The sequence below is a fragment of the Rhea pennata genome, chromosome 1 (assembly GCF_028389875.1).
Source record: "Rhea pennata isolate bPtePen1 chromosome 1, bPtePen1.pri, whole genome shotgun sequence".
Lineage (NCBI taxonomy): Eukaryota > Metazoa > Chordata > Aves > Rheiformes > Rheidae > Rhea > Rhea pennata.
Genome location: NC_084663.1, coordinates 38,355,224 through 38,380,936, shown reverse-complemented (window position 1 = coordinate 38,380,936; position 25,713 = coordinate 38,355,224). Strand labels below are relative to the sequence as shown.

At 39.4% G+C, this 25,713-nt stretch overlaps 1 protein-coding gene across 2 annotated transcripts in view; it reads left to right on the top strand.

Annotated features, from left to right (window-relative positions):
* Positions 1 to 486: 486 nt before the first annotated feature.
* The window catches only part of GRIP1 (glutamate receptor interacting protein 1), a 339,761-nt gene continuing 314,534 nt past the window's right edge, over positions 487 to 25,713 (top strand). For both annotated transcript variants that reach the window (XM_062584272.1, XM_062584255.1), the window contains exon 1: positions 487 to 632. In XM_062584272.1, the coding sequence (XP_062440256.1) occupies positions 578 to 632 (55 nt within the window). In that variant the 5' untranslated portion in view covers positions 487 to 577. The remainder of the gene's footprint in view (positions 633 to 25,713) is intronic.

Below are 25,713 nucleotides of genomic sequence, written 5' to 3'. Positions count from 1 at the left end.
CGCGGCTCTGCCCGCCGAGCTGTGCCCACCGGGGCCGGGCCTGCCTGCGCGCTGCGGCAGGACCCGCGGCGCGGGCCCGCGGCCTGTGCCCGCCTGCGGCGACACTGCGCCTCAGGGCGCGGCCCGCCGGCCCCGCACCTGGCGGCTCAGCGCGGGTGCAACCGCCGCCCGGCCGCGCGCGAGGAGGGGGGCAACGGCCGCGCGCGCGAAGAGGGGCAACGGCCGCCGCCGCGGCGCTCCATTGTGCTGCGGCGGCTCGGGCAGTCCCACCTGCAGGCGGCCGGGAAAGCCGGGCAGGCCACCCCCGCGCACCTCCCCCTCCCACAGCCCCTCCCCTCGCCCCTGTCCCTGGCTGAACCGGGCGAGCCCGTCCTGCTCTTTCTCTCCCGTCCCTCAAGCGTGGGGGAGCTCCGCCGCCACCTTCATTCCCTCCCTCCCTCCCGCGGCGAGGCCGCCGCCCCTTCGCCGCTGCCCGCCGCCGACTCCCCCCCCCGAGCGCCAGTCGCCACCGCCTCGCCCTGCCATGAGCCCCCCGCCGCCGCCGCAGCGCTGAAGGAGCGGGAGGCGTGCGGGAGCCATGCCGGGCTGGAAGAAGAACATCCCCATCTGCCTGCAAGCCGAGCAGGAGCGAGGTGAGCGCCGGGGCGGGCCGGCTCCGGCGCCCGCGGGCAAGGCAGGCGGGGCGCGGCACGGCACGGCACGGCACGGTGCGGCGCGGGCGGGGGCCGCCGCGCGGCCCGTTTCCCCCCTTCGCGCCCCTCGGCCGGCGGGGCGGAGGTGGCCGCCCCGCAGGGGCTCGGGCCCCCCGGCGCCTTCCATCTTGCTCCGCCGCCTCGGCAGGAGCGGGCGCGGCGGCGGCGGCGGGGAGCCGCCGGCTGGCGCCTCGGGGCGGGCAGGGCCTTCCCCGCGCCGGCGGCAACTAACTTTTCTCCCCGGTGCCGCCGCCGCAGCGGCCGCCGCCTCCCTCAGGCCTCGCTTGCGGCGGCCGAGGGACATCTGTGTGTGTGTGTGTGTGTGGGGAGAGCGTGGGTGTCGCGGGGGGTCACGGAGCCGAGGGCCGCGCGGCGGGTGGGCCCCGGCCAGCCTGCTCTGCCCCGCCGCCCGCGGGGCCACAGGTGTCCGGCGCGGCCCCCGGGGAAGGGAGAGCGCCGCGGCTGCAAGCTGCTGCCGGGAGAAGCAGCCGCGCACATACATCCTTCTCCCGCGCCCCTCTGGCACCCGGCGTCCGCCAAGGCAGTGATGCTTGTGGTTTAGAAATAGTGTAAGAAAAGGAAGCAGTGGATGCGTTCTGGTCACTTTCGAAAGTAAACAGTCTATTTATTTTAAATAAAACAGTAACTTTGTCATTTCCACTAAGAGGGCTTCCATCATCAGAGATTACTGTGTCATTGCTTTATGGGCATTTTGTAGGACAAAAGAATATAAAGCTAAGTACAGTGTTAACATTTGGGAACTTTAAGGTATACCAGTCATCTTAAATTTTTGCTATACCTGTTGTTAATTCAATGCTACAGTGTAGAATTACGCAGTTGCACTTCACTTTTAGGTTGACTTTCTCTGTGATATTCAGCTGTGTTGCTAGGACCAAAATTCACCATACGTTAAAAACAGGATTTGGTTTGCTCTTTGGAAAAGTATCCTACTCTTACATGGGAGATGGAGGTCTGTTTCAGTACTGCACTGCTTCTTACAAGTAAATCCTATTCTTAAGGCAAAGTTGTTCACAAACTTATGACATAAAAATAGTTACTGAAATAGAGCAGGTATTTCAGCTGTGAGACGCTTGAATTTTTAGTCTTTCCTCTCAGTGTATACAATCATTACTAAAAGCTGTGGTTATATATATTTTTTTTTTGTCAAAAATTTGCCTGTGTAATTGAGAAATCACAGAAATATGGTAGATTACAGTTGTCAAAGTGGATCATGCATTTAGAGATGGGGAACTTTAAAAACGATCTAATCTGGGTATGTCAGAAACTGGAAAGACTTTTTTCGTCTCATTCTTCATGAAGCTTGTGTCATGAGCTGTATCGTGCAGGCTTGTCTTTATTAGAAGTAAGCAATGGTGATGTTTTTGCTCTGATGGGTTTTAATGCCACTCTGAAATACTGATTTGTGAACAGTGTTGCTGTTTTCTCTCTGGCATCTTCATTATGAAGCTGGAATGATTTACATTTTAAAATTGTTATCACTGATGCTTTCCTTCTGTGTATTTCCACTGTATAAACGAAAAGCTCTTCTGCACCTAAAGAAACCATTTCTTTCAAAAGTGTGTTTCATTGTGTATTGTTCAAGTTTAGCTAGTAATTTAGTAGAATTCCAGTTTACTGGAACTTTTCTTCTTTAGACTTAAGAAAAATATTAAATGGTCAAAATAGTTACTCAATGTTGAATTGAATTGTCCTTGACTATGAGGAATAGATTAAATAAAGCTTTCAAAGTAGCCAGAAAAATGGCCAGTGCCATAATGAAATGAAAGTGAATCCTTAGCTAATGTAGGAGTTTAGTATGGCATTGAGTTAAAAGGCAATTACAGATACAGTTAAATTCTGGTTCAAAGCCAGTTGTGCTAACATCCCCCTCTGCTGTTTCTAGAAAATATTTCCATTCAATTTTTCTGCAGAATGTTTTACATACATTGTGCCATCAGAAGACCTTTGCGAATGTAAATGCTGCTGTTTTAAACTAACACTGAAGCCATCTTTTTATATAGTCAGGTTCTATAATTTGGATATGGAATAATATGGAATAATATTGAATATGATATATTTAATAATTGTATGTGTCACATATACATGCCCATACAGGATATTTAAAAGCCATTTATTTATTCATCCCAAATGTCTGTATGTATGTATTGGATATAATACATGCACAGATTATGAAATATTTAATAACATACAAGAAACATTTCATGCATGTGTATTTTTGTGTGATTTCTTTGTATTCTATGTCTCTGTAATCTGATTGGTTAGATCCAGTGTTTTCTTCTAGAGGGGGGAACTAATTTTTATTGTATCCTGTGAACACTATCAGTGTTCACAGAACTGGTGGTGATTTTGCTGTTCTGAATAACTTGGTACTGAAGTTTCTTGTTAGTGGATAATCCCAAAGCAGGCTATAAAAAAGCAAGCTTTCTCTCCCTACTCCCTTCCTGAAGAAGCAAGTAGTTAAATAATCCTGGTTCATCTGTGTGCCTCTTGCTGACTTGCCTCTTCAGTCCCAGCTTGAATATGTTCATGCCTCTTTCCTGTCATAGCAAACAGTTGGGGTACAGCCTGCATTGCAAGTCTAGATGGAGGTGTTATAGTAGCAGATTCAAACCAAAAAACAAGTGTGATGCTGGAGGAGGTGGGGAAAAGCGGGAAGGAAGAGATTTCCCTTTGATCTGTGTGTGGTTTATTACAGACCGTCTTACCCCAGGCTTTTCTTCCTCAAACCTCAGAGACTCCCTTTTCAGCATCTCCTTGGGAGCTTAGCTCACTGTACATGTGCATTTATAGAGTTGCTCAGGCCTCTTTGTCCTTAGCTGTGGAAGGAGGAAAATTGTAGGAGCTGAGAAGTGATGGCTTGAGAGGAAGGCGGGTTTGTTAGAGAGGGTCTGTTAGAGGGATTTGTGGGAGTCAAGTATATCCCTGAGGCACAGCTGCATGAAAGGTTCCCTTGGTACTACTGATATGCTTGTCTCCATCCAAGCAAATGTGGCATTGCTTTGGGAAGCATTTCAAATGTTGTTGTGTCACCCCGATGCTCAGTCCATCTAGTACATAAAAACTAGATATTGGAGCTAGTGCCAGCAGCATGTTTCTGGCATTTAAATTTGACTCTTAAAAATTTTCTGCAGAGCTTTATTGTCAGAACTTTATTGTTTTGATGCGAAGAGATGTCCTACAAACAGTGATATGTTGGTGTAGACACAATGGGTTTGCTCTAAGCGGAGTTATTTTAGTATATCAGTATTATCAGTATCCTTGTTTGCCCCTTCCTTGCTTTAGAGCCCCGCATCTGTGTTGAACAGCCCAACTCAAAATCCTTAGCTCAGCCTGTCTTTGTGGTCCCTACAAGTCAGTTACTGAAAACATGATGGTATGAGAGTAGAGGTTATCCAGAACCTTGACAAAACCAGCACCTTTGGATGGATGTTTGCAGTTTTTACTAAAATGATATACCAGGGACGTGAGCAGTGCTGTTGGTTCACCTTGGCAAAAATCGATACCCTCAGTGGAGGAGAGTAACATGGGTTAAATGTTTCAAGCTTTGCCAGTGTCAGAGAGAATGCATGCATACATCTGTGGTTTAGAATTTATGAGATAAATTCATTTTGTTACTGAGAAGGTTGTTGCACTTTGAAATGTCACTGACTCTCTTCCAAAAGAGTATTTTTAGATATCTTCACTGCAGAAATTATACAGAATACTCACGTCAAATTAAAAAATTGTATTGTGCCAGTTTTTAGAGACTAAAACTGTATTTAAAAATGAAAGGAATAGCATTTTTTTGTGTGTGTGTGTGCAAATTGTGGCACAGCCGTTGAGTTGCCACTGCTGCTTCCACAATCAAGCAGTATTCTGCGGTGGCTTTGGTGCTTCTGAATTCTACTGCCAAAATTATCACAGGGGATCTTCTCCTTTATGGGGCAGGAATTGTGCTCTGTGTTGAGTAATATAACTGTAGCATATGGCTGATGGAGTAAGCCCCGTCATTTCAGAAGTGGACATGTTAAGACTCACCAGTGTAAGACTGTGTTATTAAAATTCAGGGCATGTTTCTCCCCCCCCTCCCCACTAGATTTTCTGCCTAAGCTGCTAAATCAAATCTTGTTATAAACTACCTAAAACACTTTTTGAGGTGACATCTGAGCAAATACATTGAGAAGAAAAATGTTTCTGGAATTAATTTTATTCAATATCCCTTGCAATCAAGTTAAATGAAGGCATTTTATGGAACTGCTGTTTCAACTTTATAACTGATCAAGTTTGACAGGAGCACAGGAAAAAACCTATGTTTGTGTATCTTGTTTGTTCACTGCTAGGCTGCTTGGTATCCCTTAGTATAGGTAGTTATTAACTTTAAGAATATGTCCAAGTATATTTTCATCTTGATAAAAATAGATAAAAAGGTGTTATGGCTTCCACAGTTACTCTCTCTCTCGACTCAGCAGTGTAGCTCACTTATATTGAGAAAGAAGGAAAGACTGTATTTCTGTTTTCTGTTCTTCTGTCCATCTTCACAATTCTTGCAAGTCTGGGAAATTAGGTGAACTTTAAAAATTTAAACCTTGGACTTAATGAATAAGAAATACATAAATACAAAATTAGCATCTTCTCATGGAAGATGTTCTGGCAACAAGTATTTGTCTCTTAGGTTACTGCTGTGTAAACTTGTCTGTTGATTTTAAGCTAGGAGAGAATCAGTTTCTCAGATAAGTGAGAGATGTGGGCCCATAACTGAATTTGATCATGTTATTGTGGCCTAGTAATTCACATCTGATTAACCAAGAGGCCACTTTAACTGAGAGGACATGCTTCAGACTCTTTCCAATTGCAAGTTAAAACATATTAGTTTAAAATTCAACAAAAAGAGGATGACGATAACTGTTTACTGTCTTTAAGCTGGTCTTTCTCCATTTGATAAACTGAAAGCTAGTGAAGATAATTTGCTGCTCTGACCAGCTAGGATAAGATGAAATGATAAAGCTTGTTTTCATCAGCATGCAAAAGACAGACACTGTGGCAATTTCTTCATTCTTTCTCCTAAAACCAGATGGGATCAGGAGGGTTCTAACACATGAATGGAAGTGGCAACAATTGCTCCCTAGTGTCCTTTTAGCATGAAAAGAACCAAGAACAAGCAAACAGCCTCTATATCTCTTGTGATCTGCCAGAACCAACTTAATAGCATGTTATGATCTGCAGTATTAAAGTGATTTGACAACTGTCACAGAATCTTCACGATAATGTATCTTCACTAATTGACAAGAGATGATCACCTAGTGTGTCTGGGCCACAACCAAGTTTTTTCCTCATATAGAAAGAAGATGTGCAATACTGCTGCAAATAAACTATTTTCATTTTTGCAGAGGCAAACATCTTTTGCTAATGCTCATCAAAAATGGAGATTTGGTTTGGGAATTTGCCAGCAATGAGTGGTGATTTATTGAGCTGCCAGTAAACACTCTAGCTTCCCTCAAAGAAAAGCAATATGTTGAATTTGAAGCACTAACAATAGTTGTCACTAACAGGCCCGGTTGATTTGCAGCTGCCTATGAGCCATGAAGGAGATAAGCACTTAATATGAATTTTCAGTCAAAGAGTTTCCTAGGCACTGATAGTTTAGAGAAAGACATAAGACATGGAAGTTTCAGTGATAGATCCCTTAGTAATTTGGAAGTAGACTTTTTTTTTTTTTTTTTTTTGAATCTCAATGCATACCTGTTTATCCCTACTGTGTACAATTTTTGTATGAGTCAAGATTAATTGAGTTACCACTGCTCAAGATTCTCCATGAAGAACTGTCAAGACGGTTAGTTGCTTTAAAGAGGCTGAAGTAGACAAGCCTTGATGGTACCCATTTTCCAAATCTCTGATCCCTGTTCAGTTGTGCTAGTGTTTATCAGAAAGGCTACAGTAAGTTAGCCCTCTTTTGATCAAGTATGTGAAATCCTGCGGTATTTGAATTTTATTCTGAAGTCATTTGAAGTTATACATATTGAAATGTCCGAGCACCACCTATCCTGATGTGTGCAACTGCAGACTAATGAGATGCCTCAGCATCCTGTGTGGGGACAGGACAATCACTTGTTCAGTGTTTAAGTCTGGCAAGGTGAGCGTGACACTAAAAATCAGAGAAGAATAGTAACATTTCTGTTGGATGCAAATAATCATGATTACTGAATGACTCTGCTCATTTTGTTTTCCCCCCTCTCTTTTCTAATTGGCACATGTTGTATTAGGTAACTGGGCAATATAGACTGTTCTGACATTCCCTATGGTACAGGGTAGCCAGGTTTTCTTGTTCTGAATGATGCCAATCATCTAATGTTTTGAAAAAGTCATTATCAGTGCTAATTTTATTATTTACTGATTTTTGCATCCTTAGTTAGAAACAATGCCATACCAGTTTCTCTGCTTACTGCAGTATTATTTTATGAAATCACATGAAGTAAAAAAAAAAAAAAAAAAAAAAAAAAAACAGGTTAAGCAGAGACTGACCACTTTGGTACTGATACATATTTTACATGGAAGTTGGTTGTCTTGTCTCTTCTTGCAAATGACCACAGGAAAGGCAGGTATGACTGACACAATCTCAGTCTTTTTTGTGCAGAGTAGGAACATTCTTCCATTTGTTGCTTTCTGTGAAAATGACCTCTGGAAAGATTCTGTGACTGTACAGGGAAAGCTGCAAATAATATTTTAATAGTTTTACTGTCCTCTTTACATATTGGGACATCTAGAGAATTCCATAGTAGTCTTACTAAATTTTAACTTTTCACTTAAATATATTTCAGGGAGTTTTGAAATTACATTAAGAACACAACACAATGATGACTGTTAAAAATAAAATTCCGAAAAAATACATTCATAAATTGCTTTATCACTGGGAACAGACTGAATTTGCACTGCCACAGTTTTGTGGGGCACTTTCTGACTATTCTCTTAACTGAATGTGAACACTTTTCTTACTAGCAGACAGTACTTTGTATATGGTAAAGTATTGTCAGAACATGTTCTTTGAGTAACTATCTTAGGAGGAAAGACATGATGTAAAATACTTTCTTTTGTTTAGTGAGTTGCCTTAAGAAGATTCCTACTAGGTGAATATACAGTGAGACATGATCTCTCTGGCCCATGGTTTCAATGAGAACTGAAACCAATACAATTACATTTAACAAACAAAATGAAGAAGAACACAACAATTACTGGAGCATGTGTTTGAGCCAAATCTGAGATCAGTTTTTGTGTTTCAAGCTTTTTGTTTCTATGGATATCAATTAGCAAGATACAAACGATATCAGCTCTTCTACAGTTGCCTGTGATGGAGTCCAGATGTTCCATGGTCCAAAGCTTGTTTATTGTTTAGGCTCTTCTATAGCAGGAGAATAATAGTGAGAACATTTTTTTTTCAGGCAAACAAGTGAAAAACAGTAACCAGTGATTTATTTTTGTTTTGCATAGTAACAGTTAACAGTGTGTTGAAACCTTTTACAGTGGCCAGAAATGTCTGAAGAATAAATATGGCCTACACAGGCAGGAAGAGTTGAACTGGATTCTCCGTGGTACACAGTGACTATGTGTGTGATTCAGAGCAGTAGTGTTTGCTGAGAAGAGGCCTTACTGGAACTTGTCCAGAGTATGTAACTCATTTTTTAATAACTTGTTTCTTGTCTGTTTGGATTATCATGTCTGTGGACCAAATCTTGTGTCCTTTGTATTGTTATTGCAAAGATGAGTTCATTGCTGCTTCTGCCTTTTATGTCATTGCCAGCTCCTGCTCTCTAAGAATCAATAATAAGCTGGTGACTAGAGGTATCACCTCTGACCTGTGAAGTTTTTTGGCATCCGAGCTAAGCCAAGATGGTTTTGACAAGTGAACCTTGCTATACTTTGTATTCTCAAAATCTATCTTTAAAACACTGGTAACTGGCAGAACTAGAAGATCTTATTTTGTCCTCACTTGTGTCCACGCTTGTGCTGGGGCAGTCCCAGAACGTAAGTTTGAGGTAAGGCTATTTGGAATGAACAGAATATTTTGCTACTCAGACAAAAGCTTAATTTCAATGGCACTCAGTGAAGTCTTCAAGTTGTTTTTGTTTTAGGAATGGATTATTTGCACAACAGCTGGGCAGAAATTAGAGTGGCAGTTGCATAGAAAATACTGCCAGAGAATCAGGGAGTGAAATTCACTGTGAGTGTGCCAGGATGTAGCTACTGAGCTCTGGAGGTTGTTACTTGTGCTGGCAAATTTACCAAGCCCTTGTATTTGTCAGTGGAGACCATTCCTTAGTCCAAGGTCTCTTAAGAAAAGTCAAAAATACCCCAAAATACACTGCCTCCTTCACTTCTGTGCTGGTTTTATACTTACTTATTTTTAAACTATGTGGTGTTTTTATAGATAGTTTAATGTTTTGAATGTGGTGAGATTTGGGCATAAAGCCTTTCAAAATAACTGATATATTTGATAAAAGTTTCCATTTTTGTGGGAATAAACCTGTAAATTACTTGACATTTTTGTAATGTAGCCTTTTCCAAACAAAACAATATATAAGATGTAGGTTTTGACTAAACTTTATTATAAAAGGTTCTACATACATTATGATTTGGTAGGACCAATGAAATGAATCTCGTCTCTTACAAAAATTTATTTTGAAATTACAATTTGTAGTGCTTTTATCTTCACCTCTTACTAGTATTGATAAATTTGTTTACAAAATATGTAGGAGCCAGATAAACTTGTAGAATTTGCTTCTTAAAAGTAAAACAGTTGATTAAATGCTTTGGGCTGAGGCGTGTGTGCGTATGTGGAGAAGAGAGAGAAGTTTATGGGTATGAAAGAATAAGTTGGGTAAGAAGAAAAATTCAGTAATTTTATACTTGTAGCTCTTGTGAAGTCAATAACTTATTTAACAATTCAAGAATGCTTTAGTAACAAAAAACCTGAAACAGCCTCCACATACCTGAAGCAGTGTATGACATAGTTGACGATTTTTTTGTGTGTTTGTATTTGCTTATTGAAGATACAAATATTGTGACTAGGTTTCATATTGTCTTGATTTAAATTGTATTGTAGGCTTTAGTGTTCTCAAGTATTCCTGTAATTACTAATTATGACAAAAATGGGGCATTAACTCAGGCTTTCCTGTGGTCTCTAAAATGGTCTGCTTAGTCTCTTCCCTTTGTTTTATTTTAATATACAGACCATAAAGTTTTTGAAATCTCCTATCTACTGGAGTTGTTGCTTTGACTTGTTCACAGATTCAGACATGCAAGATATCTGTGTTTATGTGTTTGTAAAACAAAACAAAGCAAAAAGACTATGAAAATCAGGGATGCTGTATGTTGTGGAAGTTCATTGTTCTACCTAAATATATTCTAGATCTGTGTTCACTTTTATTTAAATACTTAAGGTGAAGTGATTCTCACTTTTGAGAAGATTTTAGTGTGAAAAGGAGCCTTAATTTTCAGATGATTTACCCTCTGCCATTAAATTTCAAGCCAAAGGAAAAGAAAAAGGTTCAGCTGCTGGCTGTATTATTCTGTTTTGGGGTTTTGACAAAGATCTGAGTAGGTAAGAAATGGCTGAGGACACATTTCTGTACATATGTTTCTTTTTTGAAACATAATTGAAGTATTTTTAAAAAAACCCATAATGTCTTAGACTTTCAAGATGACTTTTTCCAGTAGCTGGCTTAAATATAGAAAACATCCCTGTAGTTGAGTTATGGAGTTCTAGGTCATCTGAAAAACTTGTCTTAATTTCTCAGCTTGTAACAAACATCCAGCTGGTTTTGACATTATTTTCTACTTCCATCAAACCTTTTTTATTGATAGTGATCTTATTAGAGTGGAACATATTTTTTCTCCTTTTTTTTTTAAACTAGGCATTTTTTTTTTTTTTTTTTTTTAATATAAAGGAAGTCAGAAGTAATTGTATGATGGGCCTGTTTCCTGAAACTGAACTCCTTCTTGGTGTTTGGACTGATACTCTAGAGAAAAGTATTAAAAAGTAGTCTTTAAATGACTTGTCTCAAGTGTTGCTTATTATTTCCATAGTGCTAGCTGCTTGAAAACTTGTAAATGTTTTAATTGGCAAATTCTGAATTTACGCAATTACATGAATATATTATTTTCTGGGAAAAGTTTATACTGAAATAAATAGAATTATCTTTTTCATAATTTAGGCTGTGGGTTATTCCTATGTAATTATGATAGTGTGGTGAAGTTAAACATGTTTAAGCTTTTGCAAGGTTAAAGATAAGTATTTTCATTATTTTTAAAAATACATATCTTATGGTACACTGTACAAGCGAAGGACTATACGTAGGGAGTACAAGTGAAGGTCTCTTCTTAGAACTGTTCTGAAATTGTCGTTTCTGATAGTATTTTTAAAAAAAGAATAATTTTTAGTCTATTGTAATGAATCAGAGTGGGTGTTCTGTTTAAACAGATAAATTATCTTATTTGCATATCGACTCCAGTAAGTGGTGGTAATGAGGTAATCATCTTTTTGCCATTAGTCGACAGCCTATTAAGGATTAAAAGAAAAACAGAAACTTGACGTGAGTTGATAGTATGTCAGAAAGTGGTTTATCAGCAGGATATGAACATGAAAGGCTTGAGCCAGCAAAATGTCCTGCACTGAGGCTCTAATCCAGCAAAGTACTTAAACACACATACCTGCTTCTCTGGATCAGATCATGGCACTCAGTAATCTGTTAGACTCTAACGGTATGAATGGAAAAGCACATGGTGCAAGTTTATTTGATGCTGATTTTAAAGAGATCTCTTAGTCAAGGCCACTGATGCCCTTGGCAGGGTAAGTGTATAGATACTTGAGGATGAATATTACTTTTGAAGTCAACGTGCTTAAATTTAGGCATATGCTTAACTGGATCAAAGGAAACTTATAAAGAGAAACCACGTATTTTGTTTAATTAAAGATCACTCTTGTGATATGTGCTAATATCTTTTTTTTGGGGGGGGGGGAGGAAAGAGAAATCCAGTAAAAAGGATTTAAAATATTCATAAATTTCTCTTTTTAATTAAAAGCTTTTTTTTTTCCTAGAGAATATATTAAGATGCCTTTTCTTAGGTGTTATCCCTTTAGTTATTCCTCACATTCATTGTTGGAAGAAAAGTTAAATGTGTTTAACTGTGAGATGCTTTATGTTCATTGTTTTCTGGTGGAAAAACATCTTTTAGTTTCATTGATTGAAAATTGTTGCATCATGAATCAGTGTGATGTGCAAAAAATGTGTACCTAGAGCCAGCAGTTTTATTATCAGTGGTGACGCAAAAAAATTACAAGTCTGAGATCTCAGCGTGTTTTCAGATTTGCCTGGTTCATGATCACAAAAATACTGTTACCTGTCATAGCAGGAGGAAAAAATCTTCTGTGGAGTGAAGACTTTGCGAGTTGGGTTCCTTCTGCCCCCCTCAGATTATTATTTCTTTAGATCCTAAAAACCACAATTCCTCCCATTGCATACTTAACTTCTCCTGCTTCTAGAGCTATTAAACACCCTACAAATTAGGGTAAAATTCTGGGCAATTTTTACTTCATTCTTTGGAGAACTGGACTATTGTATTAGATTAAATGAGAGGATTAAATGTCGAAAAAGAAGAAAGAGGAATTTAACACTTGGGGGCTTTACCGTAGATTGATGTTGAAAGATATGTGGGGGAAGACTAGAAACAATTTTTGCTTTGTACCTTAGTTCCTGGGTAGTTTAAAATACCTATCCTTCTAGGTGATTCTTGCTACTTTGATTTTGTTTTCTAGTCTCTTAAAATGCTGTCAGACAAATTGTAATGTTCTCTGCTCTGTCCACTGGAGAGAACTTTGAGTTCTGTAGCACTTTTCATATTCAGTAGTGGAAGGAAGAACCTTCGTCTTCCTTCATTACAGCCAAGTAGGTATTAGCTTGTGAGGAAACAGACGCAAGTGTGGCTTCTGCAAGATCAGAGTAGATGTCCACTTTGCTATTTGAACTCTGATGTCTTGTTCTTGAGTCAGTTAACACTTAGGGAAGCTGTGGTTATTTTTATGTGCAGAAAATCTGTGAGATTTCTCTTTAATGATTGGTTAGAAAATATGAGTAGGAAAAAAAAACATTTTTTTTCTGTGGAAGAACCTGTGTCTGTGTGAATAAAATGCATAGGAAGGGTTTTAAATCCTTTTGCTTGTTGTTAGAACCAAGAGGCCAATGTCAAATGAAAATTCCATTCTGTGTTTTAATACATGGTGTAATCTGAATAACAATAAAAAACTCAATAAAAACAATAATATGCTGCAGTATGATGCTGTAGTAAATCTTTTCTAGTGCTCTATAGCTTTTCAGTCAATGAGAATAATGTTTTCTATAAGAGGTAGTACTCATATACATTTGTTTTTAAACAGACATCTGTATTGCAGTAGTAATGATCATTGGTATGTAAGTTATTAAAGCATGTGCATGTTTTTCTGTGCATGCTAGTTTCCTGCTCTACTGGTGCATCTTAATGTGTTGAAAATTTCCCTCAAAAAAGGTCCTGAAGGAGTGTCTTTTGAACATACGTGTCCGATCAGAGGAGAGACATTTGTTTTGTAAAGAAAATGTCATCTTTATCCTTGCGTTGAGGTGCTGCATAAAAAGCAGACAGGAATAAAAGCACTTTGCTTATTTGCTGTTCCAAGGAGCAGGTTTATGATCCACTGTTGCAAGGTTTCGGGGCTGATAATCTATGAGCCCAGGTGCGCAGAAGAGAGAGAGAGGAGACAAAGTTCTTCTTTGCATGTAAAACCAAGTGTTTGCGATCTTGTAAAGGTCTGTTCAGCTAATATTAGACATGTGAACAACAAAATAGATAAAGATGTACAGAAAAATAGTACCACGTTCATTTTTACCACAGTAATTTAGCCAGTGATGTTCACCCTTCTTCCTATCAACACTGTAATTTGGACAACACTGGAGGTGCTTTCTGGGATGGGTCTCAGGTAATTTTAGGTTTGATTGCTGGAGCTTACCTAAGATTTATGCTTTATTGAGCTTCTAGGGTTGTCTTTTCTATGGTGATGTGCTTAAATACCTCGGTTCTTTCTCAGTGCTGGGTAAGGCAAAGCATTTGCCATTCTTTTTTTCGTCTGATCTGAGCAGGTAGTACTCACTTTCCACATGACCGTCCTTTGGTTTTCTTTAGGCTATGTATATCATATGCTATATTAAAAAAAAAAAAAAAAAAGAGGTATTTTTATATTAGGCTCAGCATTCAGCTATCAGCATCGTGCTCTGCTTCTTTCTAAAACTGACTTAGTTTGGAGTGTGTTTTTATATAATAGAGCCTTTTTGTGATATTTCAAGGATTCAGTGATTAGGGAAGTTACGGGAATGATCTGGATCTGCAAGGCAAAGTGCAGCGACAGTGAAAAAGACACATAGATAAACAGAATACATTAGCAAGGAAGCCTTATTGAATTGGCCATTCTAGATTAATTTTTCATCGTATAATGTTTTTCAATAAAGTATGACAAAATCTAAAAATCACAAAAAATAAACAGTAAACAGGTATTGTACTGAGGTATGCAAAGATACGAGGTAATGCTTGCCAGGTCAAGGAAATATTAATAGAATATCACCTTGATTACAGAAAAGCATGTTTTAAAGGTCTAGCAATTCCTTCATCTGCTTCTTTACATACAATGTAGAATGTATAAACATAATTTGAGATTCAGAACGTGACTTGTTTTGAAGAAGTGTTCTTAATTTTTATTCATAACAAGTCAAATGAGAATGTTTAAATTTAAAGAATTAGTAAAAATTCCTGGGATGAAGTCATTTCAAACTGTGTTAATTATGTCTCATGTCATTTTGCAGATGTGTTTTGAGATTTGTTTTGTTGTGAAATATATTAATAAATATCAAGATACATGTTTTTGTGTTTGATTATTTCTAGCTATATTAAAATGAGGCATTTCTAAAAGCTGCATTTTTTTCCAGCAATGTAGGTAACTCTGATTAAGCCTCTGGCTTATCTGTAGTATCTTGTATTTCCATGTGTTCTGTTAACCTTGGTGTCTTCATATGGCAGTATGGTAGTTCTTTTTAGTGGTTTCATAATGTTTCATTTTTGGTTCCTTTATCATTTTTGTTTGTTTTTGTTTTAAAAAAGGGAATATGAGAATACTGTTCAGAGAGGAACATTCTGATTTCCGTATTTGTTGTGACAGGGGTCCTTCTGATCTACTGCCTTGACTTTGACTATGTTTGGTATTTGCTGTTTCAAAGCAACGGACTCTGTAACAGTAAAATGCAGGGTAAACTTCCTCTTAGGGATACTAGTTAGAAATTTATTTTTTTCCCCTGAAGTTTGAGAATCTGCATTACATTTAAAGCATCTGTTTATATTTTATTTCTTAGTATTATAAGGTGAATGTCCTTGTCATCCATATAAATGCCTGGTTTAATCCTACCATCTGATGTTTAAATAGTACTGAACGGGAGTGGAATTCACAGACTAATTATGCATTGTGTGGAAAACGAGTTCATGTTATTACCTGATACTTTTGTTTAATGTTTTCTTTTTCTTGAGCATTAGTAAACAGAATTACCCACTTGGGTATGGCCTCCCCTTTATTTCTTTGTTGCTGTTGTCAACGCTCTTTGTTGGAGAGGCCTTCCCTACTTCCGAGGCACCGCATTGCTTGTCTCTCACTTACATCTATGTAGTTAGTCTGTGTCTTTTCTGATGCTGGAAGTGTTGAACCAAAGACAGAGTTCCTGATTCAGATACACTTTTGTTATATGCTGGCAGTTCTCCATCCCCGTATTCATAAATCTAACCTCCTTCTAGCTTTTAAAGCAACTGTTGTTCTTTGAGGAGAGGTCTCCACAGAACTGTCCATAGGTCCTCTGCCATTGTATTAGCCTCCCATTCATTATCCCTAGATATCTTGACATTTCCCATAGTCTTCTCTTGTCTTCACTATCCTTTAGTAGTTTTTACGTTCTTCCACTATAGGGAAACATTTTCATCTCATTGAACATCCTTCTTTTGGTGTTCATCTTCAATGTTTTGCTGTACTACTTTTTCTTTTTTTCTTTCCTTTTCTCTCTCTCTCTCCCTCCCCCCTTTTTAAGATCACTTTCCTAGTTGAAACACATTTTCGGTCCTTCCTGGTTCATAAAAGTCACTGAAAACTGGTCATGAAGTTTTGGGAAGTCATATCTTGTCTAATTAACATTTCTTTGAATTCAGGTAATCCACGGATACTTCTGACTGTATCTGCTTTTTTTCCTACTGAGTTACGTATACCTGCTTGTGTGTGTACCTTGCAACCTTGTGTATCACAAGAAGATTATGATTTATTTTATGGGCTTACTATTTAAATCTAGAGGTCTAACTACAATGGCATTGTAGAGAGAAAAATGTAGTGATGAAAAATATCGTATGATTTTATGACAAAAGTGTACATTAATGACAGGAGCAGTAGCTCCCGGGAGGAAGATAAAGTATAAAAGATCATTGCCATTTTAGAAATTGGAATAGTCAGAGTTATCTGCTTCTGTGGTCTCTTCACTGGGAGTGGAGTATATAATTTGCTTTGCTTTGGAATGACTCCTGATCCTGAACAGATCTGGTTGCTATGGTCAGTGTCAGCAGATGCACATAATATGAATGGTGGAAGCAAAAGTGTGCACGACTTTTGTAAAGCTTTTTTTTTGTTTGGTTTTGTTGTTTTTGTTTTTTTGTTTTGGTCTTTAATTTCACGTTAATTGCTATGAAGACTTGTGGTCTGTGGTAGACGGAGCTGATGTGCTCTGGCAGTGTTCCTGGTTTTATGCTGCTTTGGAGCAGCAGGGTGGAAGTACTGTGGTAGCCACAGCGTTAAAAGTTTAAAAAACTTTTTCAGTAATTATTTATGGAAATGAATAATAAATCAAAGTATTAGCTTGTATTTATTGTGAATTTTACTCTGTAGTTTGTTTCCTCGCTGGTCTGGATTGTAGCATGAAGGAGCATGGTCAGTAGTTCTGAGCAGTGATCTTTGTGTTTCAGCAATTTAGTGGGGAAGGAGATCATGTTGTAGTTAGCTCCCAGAAACAGGAGGAATTTCCAGCAGTTGCTACAAAGCTGCTTGAACAATTGCAGCTGTTAGTTCATTTTATGTCAGAAAGATTTTTTCCAGCTGAGATGCTTTATCCCTGCTTTTTCCTTTCCTCTTCTTAATAGCAAAGGCCTCCTGAACTTTTTCCCCATCTTGCCTACCTGCCCTTGTCCTTTTTTTTTCTTCTCTGTCCCTCTTACCTTTTTTTTCCGTTTTCTGCCATCTTTTATCCTTGTTTCTTCAGATCTTTCTTGTTATCAAGTTGCCTCTTTAGATGTCATAAGCCAGTTTGTACTACAGTAATGGCAAAAACAAGCTAGCTAAGAAATAGAGATATTGTTATCTGGGTGTATAACTTCTGGCTTTTTTTCTGCCAGTACAGCAATGTATGGACACACAGCTGTAGCTACATAGAATCAAGAGAAAATAGACTGAAAAGGGATATGAAAAGGTCATTTTGTCCAGTGTTACTCAACCTGTGGTTCACGAATCATTGCTGATCCATAAATCATTACAAAATGGTCCATGAAACAATTATAAAGTGCTCCAGGCACAGACACAGTCCCACGCGTTTGGCAGGATTGTGTCAGAGTATGTGGGCGGGCGTAGTCAGCAGTTGGCTCCCAGCTGCTGTCTAAGCCTCATTACAATGTTTATTGCTGTACAATTCTGAATTGATCAAAGTTCTGTTGTTTCACCCAAATGTTAGGCATCTCTCCTCTCGACTTCTGGCGATCCTAAAACAGCAGTAAAGTGCAGTGTAATCCGTGCTTTTCTCAGGTGTTGTATTGCACTTCAGTGCGTCCCCTTTCTTCACTGGTGTTTATCCATCAGCTGTTTAGAAAAAAGTCTCTGAGTTAATTTTTATACATGCAGAAGTCCATTTGAGCAGATAATGGATTTAGGCAAGATCTAAAAGGATATGTAGGTATTTGTCAGGTGTCTGACTGCACTGGCACTCCACAGAGACTGCCCAGCCCTAATGGGCCCCAAAATCCTGAGACCTACTATGTTTCAACCTAAAGGACCTTCCTTGTAGGCAGATGCTTTCTTTCGCATGTGTAAAATCAAGTTGGAGTTTCATTAGGCACGTTATACAGTATCTTAACATCTTTAATGCTAAGAGTCTGCCATTTACAGTTCTTTAGTCTGCCTTTCACTTGCAGCTGTCTAGGTGCCCTGCACTAAACAACTGTCTGTCAGCTACTTACCAGTAAGATTTCAAGGCTGGAGTTGTTTTTCCCCTATACAGGTATAGTTCCTAAGACTAAATCCTTTGGCATGACTGAATATGAATAATTTATTTCAGGCAAAAGTGTATTTGCAGTTGTGATTTGTTTTGGTTTTTCCAACTACCCATAACAAGGAAGAACTAAAATATTTTGAGGAAGATTGTGGAAGGATAGGAGGTTTGATGAATGGAAAAGGAGTGTCTGAATTTTGGGGGTGCAGGAGCATATGAGAAGCAATTTAGAACTTTGTAAAGCTGTCACAGGATAATGTTTCTTTTAATGCCGTAAGACATTTAAAATAAACACTGATACTTAAGCTGTTGTACTTCAAATTCTAAGTCCTCCCTCCCCCATAAAAAAAGAGAAACCAACAATTCTTGGGCTAATATTTAGACCGAATGAAGATGTGAATCAATAGAAACTAATAATGTGATGTCTCAAGTTTTTGTGCCATTTCCATAGCTGTACTGTTTTTTAAAAAAGGTACATTTCTTCATCAGTTGTCTGTGAAGGCCATGGATGTAGAGTACCTGAGGTTTTCTCTGCATTTTGCTATCGAGAGGTCAGAATTTGCAGTATATATCTGTGATTGATGACCAGTGGCTTGGCATGTCAGTGAATTCCATTTTCAATAAATCCTTATAAAAAAGGTTCTCATCATGGTGATAAAGTGTTTACAATTGTTTATGGTGAAGTAGCTTTATCTGTTGTGTTCAGTCTCCTGCAAAGCAAAGAGACAGGTCAGGTTCAGAATGAGTCCCATCTAGAAACATGTCTGCTTGTAGTTACCGCACACAAAGTGCAGATATGTGTCAGGCAGAATTAATGTGCCCACCTCTTACATCTCTGCAGTATCTTTCTGTCACCTGCAGGGCAGACTGTGGCTGTTCAGAAGAACAGATTAATCATGTGATACTTTGCTGAGGATGCCATTACTCAGATGTTAGAAGATTATTGAGATTGGACAGTCGAGAACTCAGAAGTTAGGACATGTCAGAATTGAACAGTAAATTGCCTAAGTAAGTCTCCCTGTATACTTGCATTACCATAATTTTTCTATTGTAATTGTATTATTTTTCTTGTGAGTGTAAATTTATCCATAACAATAGTTTCTGATTCCCCTTATGTATTACATAGGCTGCCTCTTTCATGAGTAGAAGTCAACTACATTTTTTCCATATCCAACATGTACCAATGAGACTTTAAGAGTGGCCTACAGACACCTTTTTTCCCACAGCTGTAGAATTATCTGGTAGAGACAGATCCTTAGGGAAGAATTCAAGTTATTTACCAAGAGGAACAGGTTTTCCTCTTAAAAATCAATAAAAGATGGTTGCATTAACTTGTAGTTAAAGCAGGGTAAGAATATGCGCCCATACCTTAATAGCAGAAAGGTATTTCCTCCCATATGGCCCAACTTCTTGAGAGCAGGTGTCACATCAAGTGGTGAAACGTTGGAATTCAACTTGATTTTTGAAGGTACGTGTTATTGCCTGCTCCTGTAGTGTTGACTCCTGTCTTTTGAACTGAAACTTGCCCCAGCCTATACACTATTAATCGAGCATGTTTCCTCTACCATCTCATCTCCATTTCAGACTTCTCTTCAGTTTCCAGGGTTCCTTGATTAGCTCACCTCTAGTTCAGAAGGGAAGTCTATTTTTTTGAAGTCACTCCATTTCTCCTATTTCTTGATATCATCTTTCTTTTCTGACCTTTTATCTCCCTTCTCCCTCCCTTATCCTCTGACCACTGCTGCCTTTGCCCTCTTGTTTGTGTTTCCCAGCCTCTCTTCTGCCCCCACTCCATTCTTTTTCAGATTTACTTCCAGACTTTTTCCAACCCTGTTTTTGCTATTCCCAGTTCAGCTTCTTGTTTGATCAGGGACTTTTCCTTCCCCACAGCTGTAGGATCCCAGTCCCCAGCCTTACTTTCAGGTTCTTGTGCAATCCACAGGGTTCTTTGGTTGCCTTTGTCCTGCTTCCTAGCTTTCTTATTAAAGAAGATTACTGTCTTCTCTAACTTGCAGTCCAGTTTCTCGTGTCTGCTGTCTAACTGTCACTGGTGATTATAGTAGTTTAATGTCTGCTTTATGGTGACCAGTTACATCTGGATGTAAAGCTCTTGGCAGTAATCATCATCGGGAAGATCCAGTTCTGTCCCTGTAGCCTTGGAATGGACCATGATTCCATGATCCATTTCAGATCTGTAGATCAGGGCTATTACTTGATATAGGCACGCATCAGATCTCTGAGAAATTAGGTGCTAAATTGCTGTGTTTCGTATGAGTGAACCCAGATAGCTTGTTTTGTAGTTGGTTTTATGCTGTGCTAAAATTTGGGTAACTCTCCACAGACTACCCAGTGACACATTTGCGATGCAAGTTTGAAGTCTTTTCGTCTTTCCCTGAAGTGCGTAAGTGGGAGGATGTTAAGAAGAAAGACATTGGAAATTTTGGAAAATACGACTGAGTGTATATTCATTTCAAGCATGATATAATCCTTCCAAATATCTGACCTGTTTTGTTGAAACAACACCAGTAACAAGAACAGTCACCCAGAGGCATGTAATTAGCACAGAATTCAGTTCAGTTAAAATTTGTCAAGGAAATAGATACCTACAGAAGTCATACGCTGTGAGCAACTGGCAACTCTAATAGTAGATAGTACTGATAATGAAAGAATGGCAGTGGAAAGTAGTTCCTGCTGAGTAGCTGAAAGTTGATGTTCACTATATTGGAGGGGGATCATAGAGAATGTAGTTGACCAGTATAAATGCTGCTTTCTGCAGATTTTTTTTTCTACGTGGTAAGGAGTCTATCCTCTACTTCCAAGAAGAGGAAAAATTGAACAGTATTAAGAGAGAAACCGCCATGAACAAATCCAGGTATCCTTGCCTGTCTTTCTTATCAGGTATTCTTACCCTCCTTGAAGGACTGAGATTTATCTGATAGGGATGAAGTACTTTATGATAAAGACCAAAAATGTAATTAAAATTCTTGACATCCAAAATGAGCAGGAGATGATAAAGAGCCATTTTAGTATTTCCCCTTAGGACCACAGAGGAACCTGACATTACTTTCCATCCTGCTTTAGGAGGATGTAATTAAAGTAGGATGGGAGCTTCTGAATAGAACAGGCAATACATGAAACTTTACGGATTTGAAGAAGAAAAATCAATTTCTTATTCCATTCCCCAAAGTGTAGGGAGCAGAGGCTTTACTCACAAAAGAAACTGTTACACCAACTGTATGAACAGTGGAATATTTTTCTAGGAAATAAATAGACAGATAGAAGTTCTCAGGAGAAATCATGTGGTATCAGCTTCACTTCAAGCATCACTAGTTTCTGCATTTTTTTCAGGGCTCTACATCTGGAGTTCACAGCTACAGCTTATCAGAATGAGCATGTCTCTCAGCAGTACTGATACTATTCAGGTGTTTCACAAATTGGCCCTTTGTAAACCCATGTGCTCTTGGAAGCATATGCACCATGACAGTGCTCTCAGACATGTCAAGGTGTGCTCTAGAGCAGGACAGAATCTTACTGCTTGATCTCAGTCTAAAATCAGTAGTGTTCATTGGCAGTGAACTTGCATCATGACAGATGGTTGCATCTTGACATTGGCTTAACTGGAAGTAAAATCTGCCCTTAAAAGGGAGGGAGACTTTTATCTTGAAGAAAGAGAGCTTATTCAATGTAGCTGTGATTTCTTTTCTTTTCTAGACTTCCAGCCTATATTCAACCATGTTTTGGAAGAGAGATGGAAAACTCATAAAAGAGTTCCAACAAATTTCAGACAAAATGGAGAGAAACAGAGAGAGGCACAAATTTATACCCCATTAGGATAATCATGAGTATAACATGTTTTATTTGTCATGACTAACATTTTTGGCATGTGTGGGCTAGCAGTCTCCCTGTCCATAGCTCTAGGCTGCCTGCAGCACATGCCACTTTGCCCTGTGGAGGTTTTAAAAGGGACACACACAATCAGACACAGAATCACAGAATGGCTGAGGTTGGAAGGGACCTCTGGAGATCATCTAGTCCAAACCCCCTGCTCAAGAAGGGTCACCTAGAGCATGTTGCCCAGGATTGCGACCAGGTGGGTTTTTACTGTCTGCAGAGAAGGAGACTCCACAACCTCTCTGGGCACCCTGTTCCAGTGCTCTGTCACTCTCCCAGGAAAGAAGTTACTCTTTATATTCAGGTGGAACTGCCTGTGTTTCCGTCTGTGCCCATTGCCTTGTGTCCTGTCGCTTGGCACCACTGGAGAGAGTCTGGCCCCATCATCTTGACACCCACCCCTTGTAGACTCTTGTCTACAAATGTCATCAATTTCTAGACATTGATGAGATTTCCCCCCCCCCCCCCCCCAGTATTCTCCAGGCTAAACTGCCCCAGCTCTCGCAGCCTTTCCTCATAGGGCAGATGCTCCAGTCCTCTGATCATCTTTATTTCCCTATGCTGGACTCTCTCCAGCAGTACTGTCTCCAGGTCTCTCTTGTCCTGGGGAGCCCAGAACTGGACACAGCACTCGATGAGGCCTCCCCAGGGCTGAGTAGAGGGGCAGGATCACCTCCCTTGAGCTGCTGGCAACACTCTTCCTAATGCACCCCAGGATACCATTGGCCTTCTTGGCCACCAGGGCACCTTGCTGGCTCCTGGTCAACTTGTCATCCACCAGCACTCCCAGGACCTTCTCTGCAGAGCTGCTTTCCAGAGGGTCAGCCCCCAGCTTGTCCTGGTGCCTAGGGTTATTTCTCCCTAGGTGCAGGACTCTGCACTTGCCCTTGTTGAACCTCAGGAGGTTCCTCTCCGTGCAGCTCTCCAGCCTGTCCAGGTCTCTCTGAATGGCAGCACAGCCCTCAGGTGTGCCAGCCAGACACACGGTTGCGCTGGGGTATAATATGGTAGAGAGTATCAGTAATGAGGGAAGTCACAGAGGGAAGTGCGGGGATTTTGAGGAGAGGATTTCCCCATCAGTGGAATACCAAACACCCCTTGTTCTACGGCTCCTGGTGCCACTGACTGTGTTACCACCTGCAGCTGCTGTCCTGCTAGTTCTAGTTGTACTTTCGGATTTTCATGAAGGTCTCTGAGAGAGGAAATTTTTCTGTTTCTTGGTTTGAGTTTTGATCTTTTTTTTTATTACTGTTCTTCAGTGTAACACCAGTTTAAAAGCAAAGGATGAATTCAGCTACTAATTGATCATTGTGTTATATTTATTTCACATACGAAACTTGTGAAAAGAATGACAAAGGGAATAAAGTCAAACTTGCATTAGAAAGTGGCAGTAGTTAGATTGCACCAATGCATGTTACATGCATTCCTTAATCTCTGTAAATGTGTGTGTGGTGTGTGTGTGTGCATCTGTCTTCCCCCCCCCCACACACACACTATTCAGTGGACAGAATGAATAGTGATTACTTCCTGAGCAGTTACTTAACATATTTTTTTTTTCTTTTCATTGTTCAGGATGTGGCCAGTGCCTAATTCTCTACTGCAAAGTATTCAGATGCTCCTGTTTGAATTCAAAGAAGACTCTGGTCTCTGATTTTGTGTTCTGCTCTCCTTCTCACCTAAAATGCTTGCACATTCATTCTCAGTTTTCCCAGCTTTCTGCCCCTTAGCTTCTCTTGGTCACCTTGGTTCAGGCTGCACACCCAGTTTCTGTTTGTCTCGACTGCTGTGTATTTCAGTTGGTAGCTTTCCTTCCCTATTTTACATTGGTATTAAAGGAGTCATTGACAGAACAGTGAAAACTGCCTTAATTTCATGATTATTTTTAAATAGTTGTAAAATGTATTCTTTTTTAGATTACAATTTGTGATCTTTGTTTATTTCTTAAATCTTCTCTATTTTAAGTGCTTTCTTCCACTTGCTGGTATTGAGTATTGGAACACTTGAAAATTTGTTATAGTCCTGGGGAAGGGCACTGCTATGAAATACAGCAAATTTAGAGCATACATGAGTTTTTGTATGAGAGCTTGTCTGCTGGCTTTAGCTTTGGCTGTCATCTTTGCTTACTGCTGGCAGTTTGAGACTAGAAGAGCTGCAAACTCAGCTAGACTTAGGTTTGCTTTTATAGACTACAGTTGAATCACCATGTTCTTGAACTGGCAGCCAACGGTTCAGCTTGTGCTTAGTTTAAAAGGGAAGTTGTGTGTTTTTATTAGAATTTATTTTTGTAGTTGTTAAATAGCAGATCCTGTTCCTAACATTTAGATCTCTCCTCTAGGCAGGAGTTCTATTCTAAATCCTCTTACCCTTGCTTCTGCTGAGTTTTCTTTCACCTGTCAGTCTCTGCTTCTGCTAGAATTTGCTTCAGAAATTCAAATTTTGATTCTTTACTTTTGCTTCAGGAAAAATAGCTTTAAAGAAATCCATGTTTTTAAGCATCTTTAATTTTTGTAATTTCCATTTTATTATCAAAGAGACACTCGAGAACAATAACTTACCTAATTCTTCCTTATCTTTTGTAGTCTTCTTCTTATGGTAGGAGAAAGACTGATAATGTTGCTCTTCCGGTAGTTTTCAGTTTAAGAAACTGAAGGTAATCTATATGTCATCGAAAAATACAGATCGCAGGCTTTTAAGCATAATTGTGTGAGGGTGGGCTTGTTTCTAATCCTTTTTTTGTTGTTTTCTTTTACTGACTTTAACTGCTAACATGTGGCAGAAGTTCATGTAGACTGTTCTGTGGAAATGAGAGGCAGAAACATGTCTCATCAGTGGATGATTTCTTTATATTTTAATTCATGTGTAACAGTATGTTGAATGAATGGGTTTTAGTTGAGGCTAGGAAAAACTCATTGTTGCTTTTGCATTCTTTCTATGTAGTTTGAAAAGATGAAATACATATTTTCAGATGACTTGGAAAGAAGAGGTTTGTGTGGTATCAGCGAAGCTGAGCAGAAGTGATGCCATTTTCTTACTCATATGGAGCATTCATCAGGAGCAGTGACAGAGAGTAAAATCTTATTAAAGCACTAGCTAGTGCTCCATGCTGGTCTTACTCTTTTATCTTCTGAGACCAACGGCTTATCATTTGTAGAGACTGACCTAATCTCAAGGATAAAATGGTTCATTAATTCCTAGCTATTTCTGTCGTCACACTTATTATTGCTAGAAAATGCAATTGAAATTTTTCAATATTTTACTATCATGGTAGAATTTCCTGCTTCTGATCAATATTTGGTTACAGTGGTTGTAAGAAGAATATCCCCAGGTGTAACTTTTAAAATTCTTACTGTGCTTAGGCAATTTTTCTTCTTTTAATTTAGACATATTCTTAGTAATTTGGAAATTCTACGTCAGGAATCTACATCTGTGTTACAGAATGATGTGCACTTGCTATATCTTAAAGCAGTGAGACTGTACTAAGGCTTTAAATGAGATTTATTGGCTGGACCTCAGTGCTATGCTAACTGTAACAGCATGAGTTCCTACTGACCTCAAACATGACAGAACAAACTTGAGTCTTCCTGTAATATTCAGTGTAGGAATACATGTTATTATTGTGCATCATGGAGTTTGGAGTTCAGGTATTTTATGCCTATTCTTTTGTACAGGCTAGGCTTCCTAGCTGGCTATGTCTACAGTAGAGCCCTGTAATTTAACAATATTATGATATACGTGGAGGTTAATTCGTGAGACTGTAAAATATCAGGTGAAATGTAATC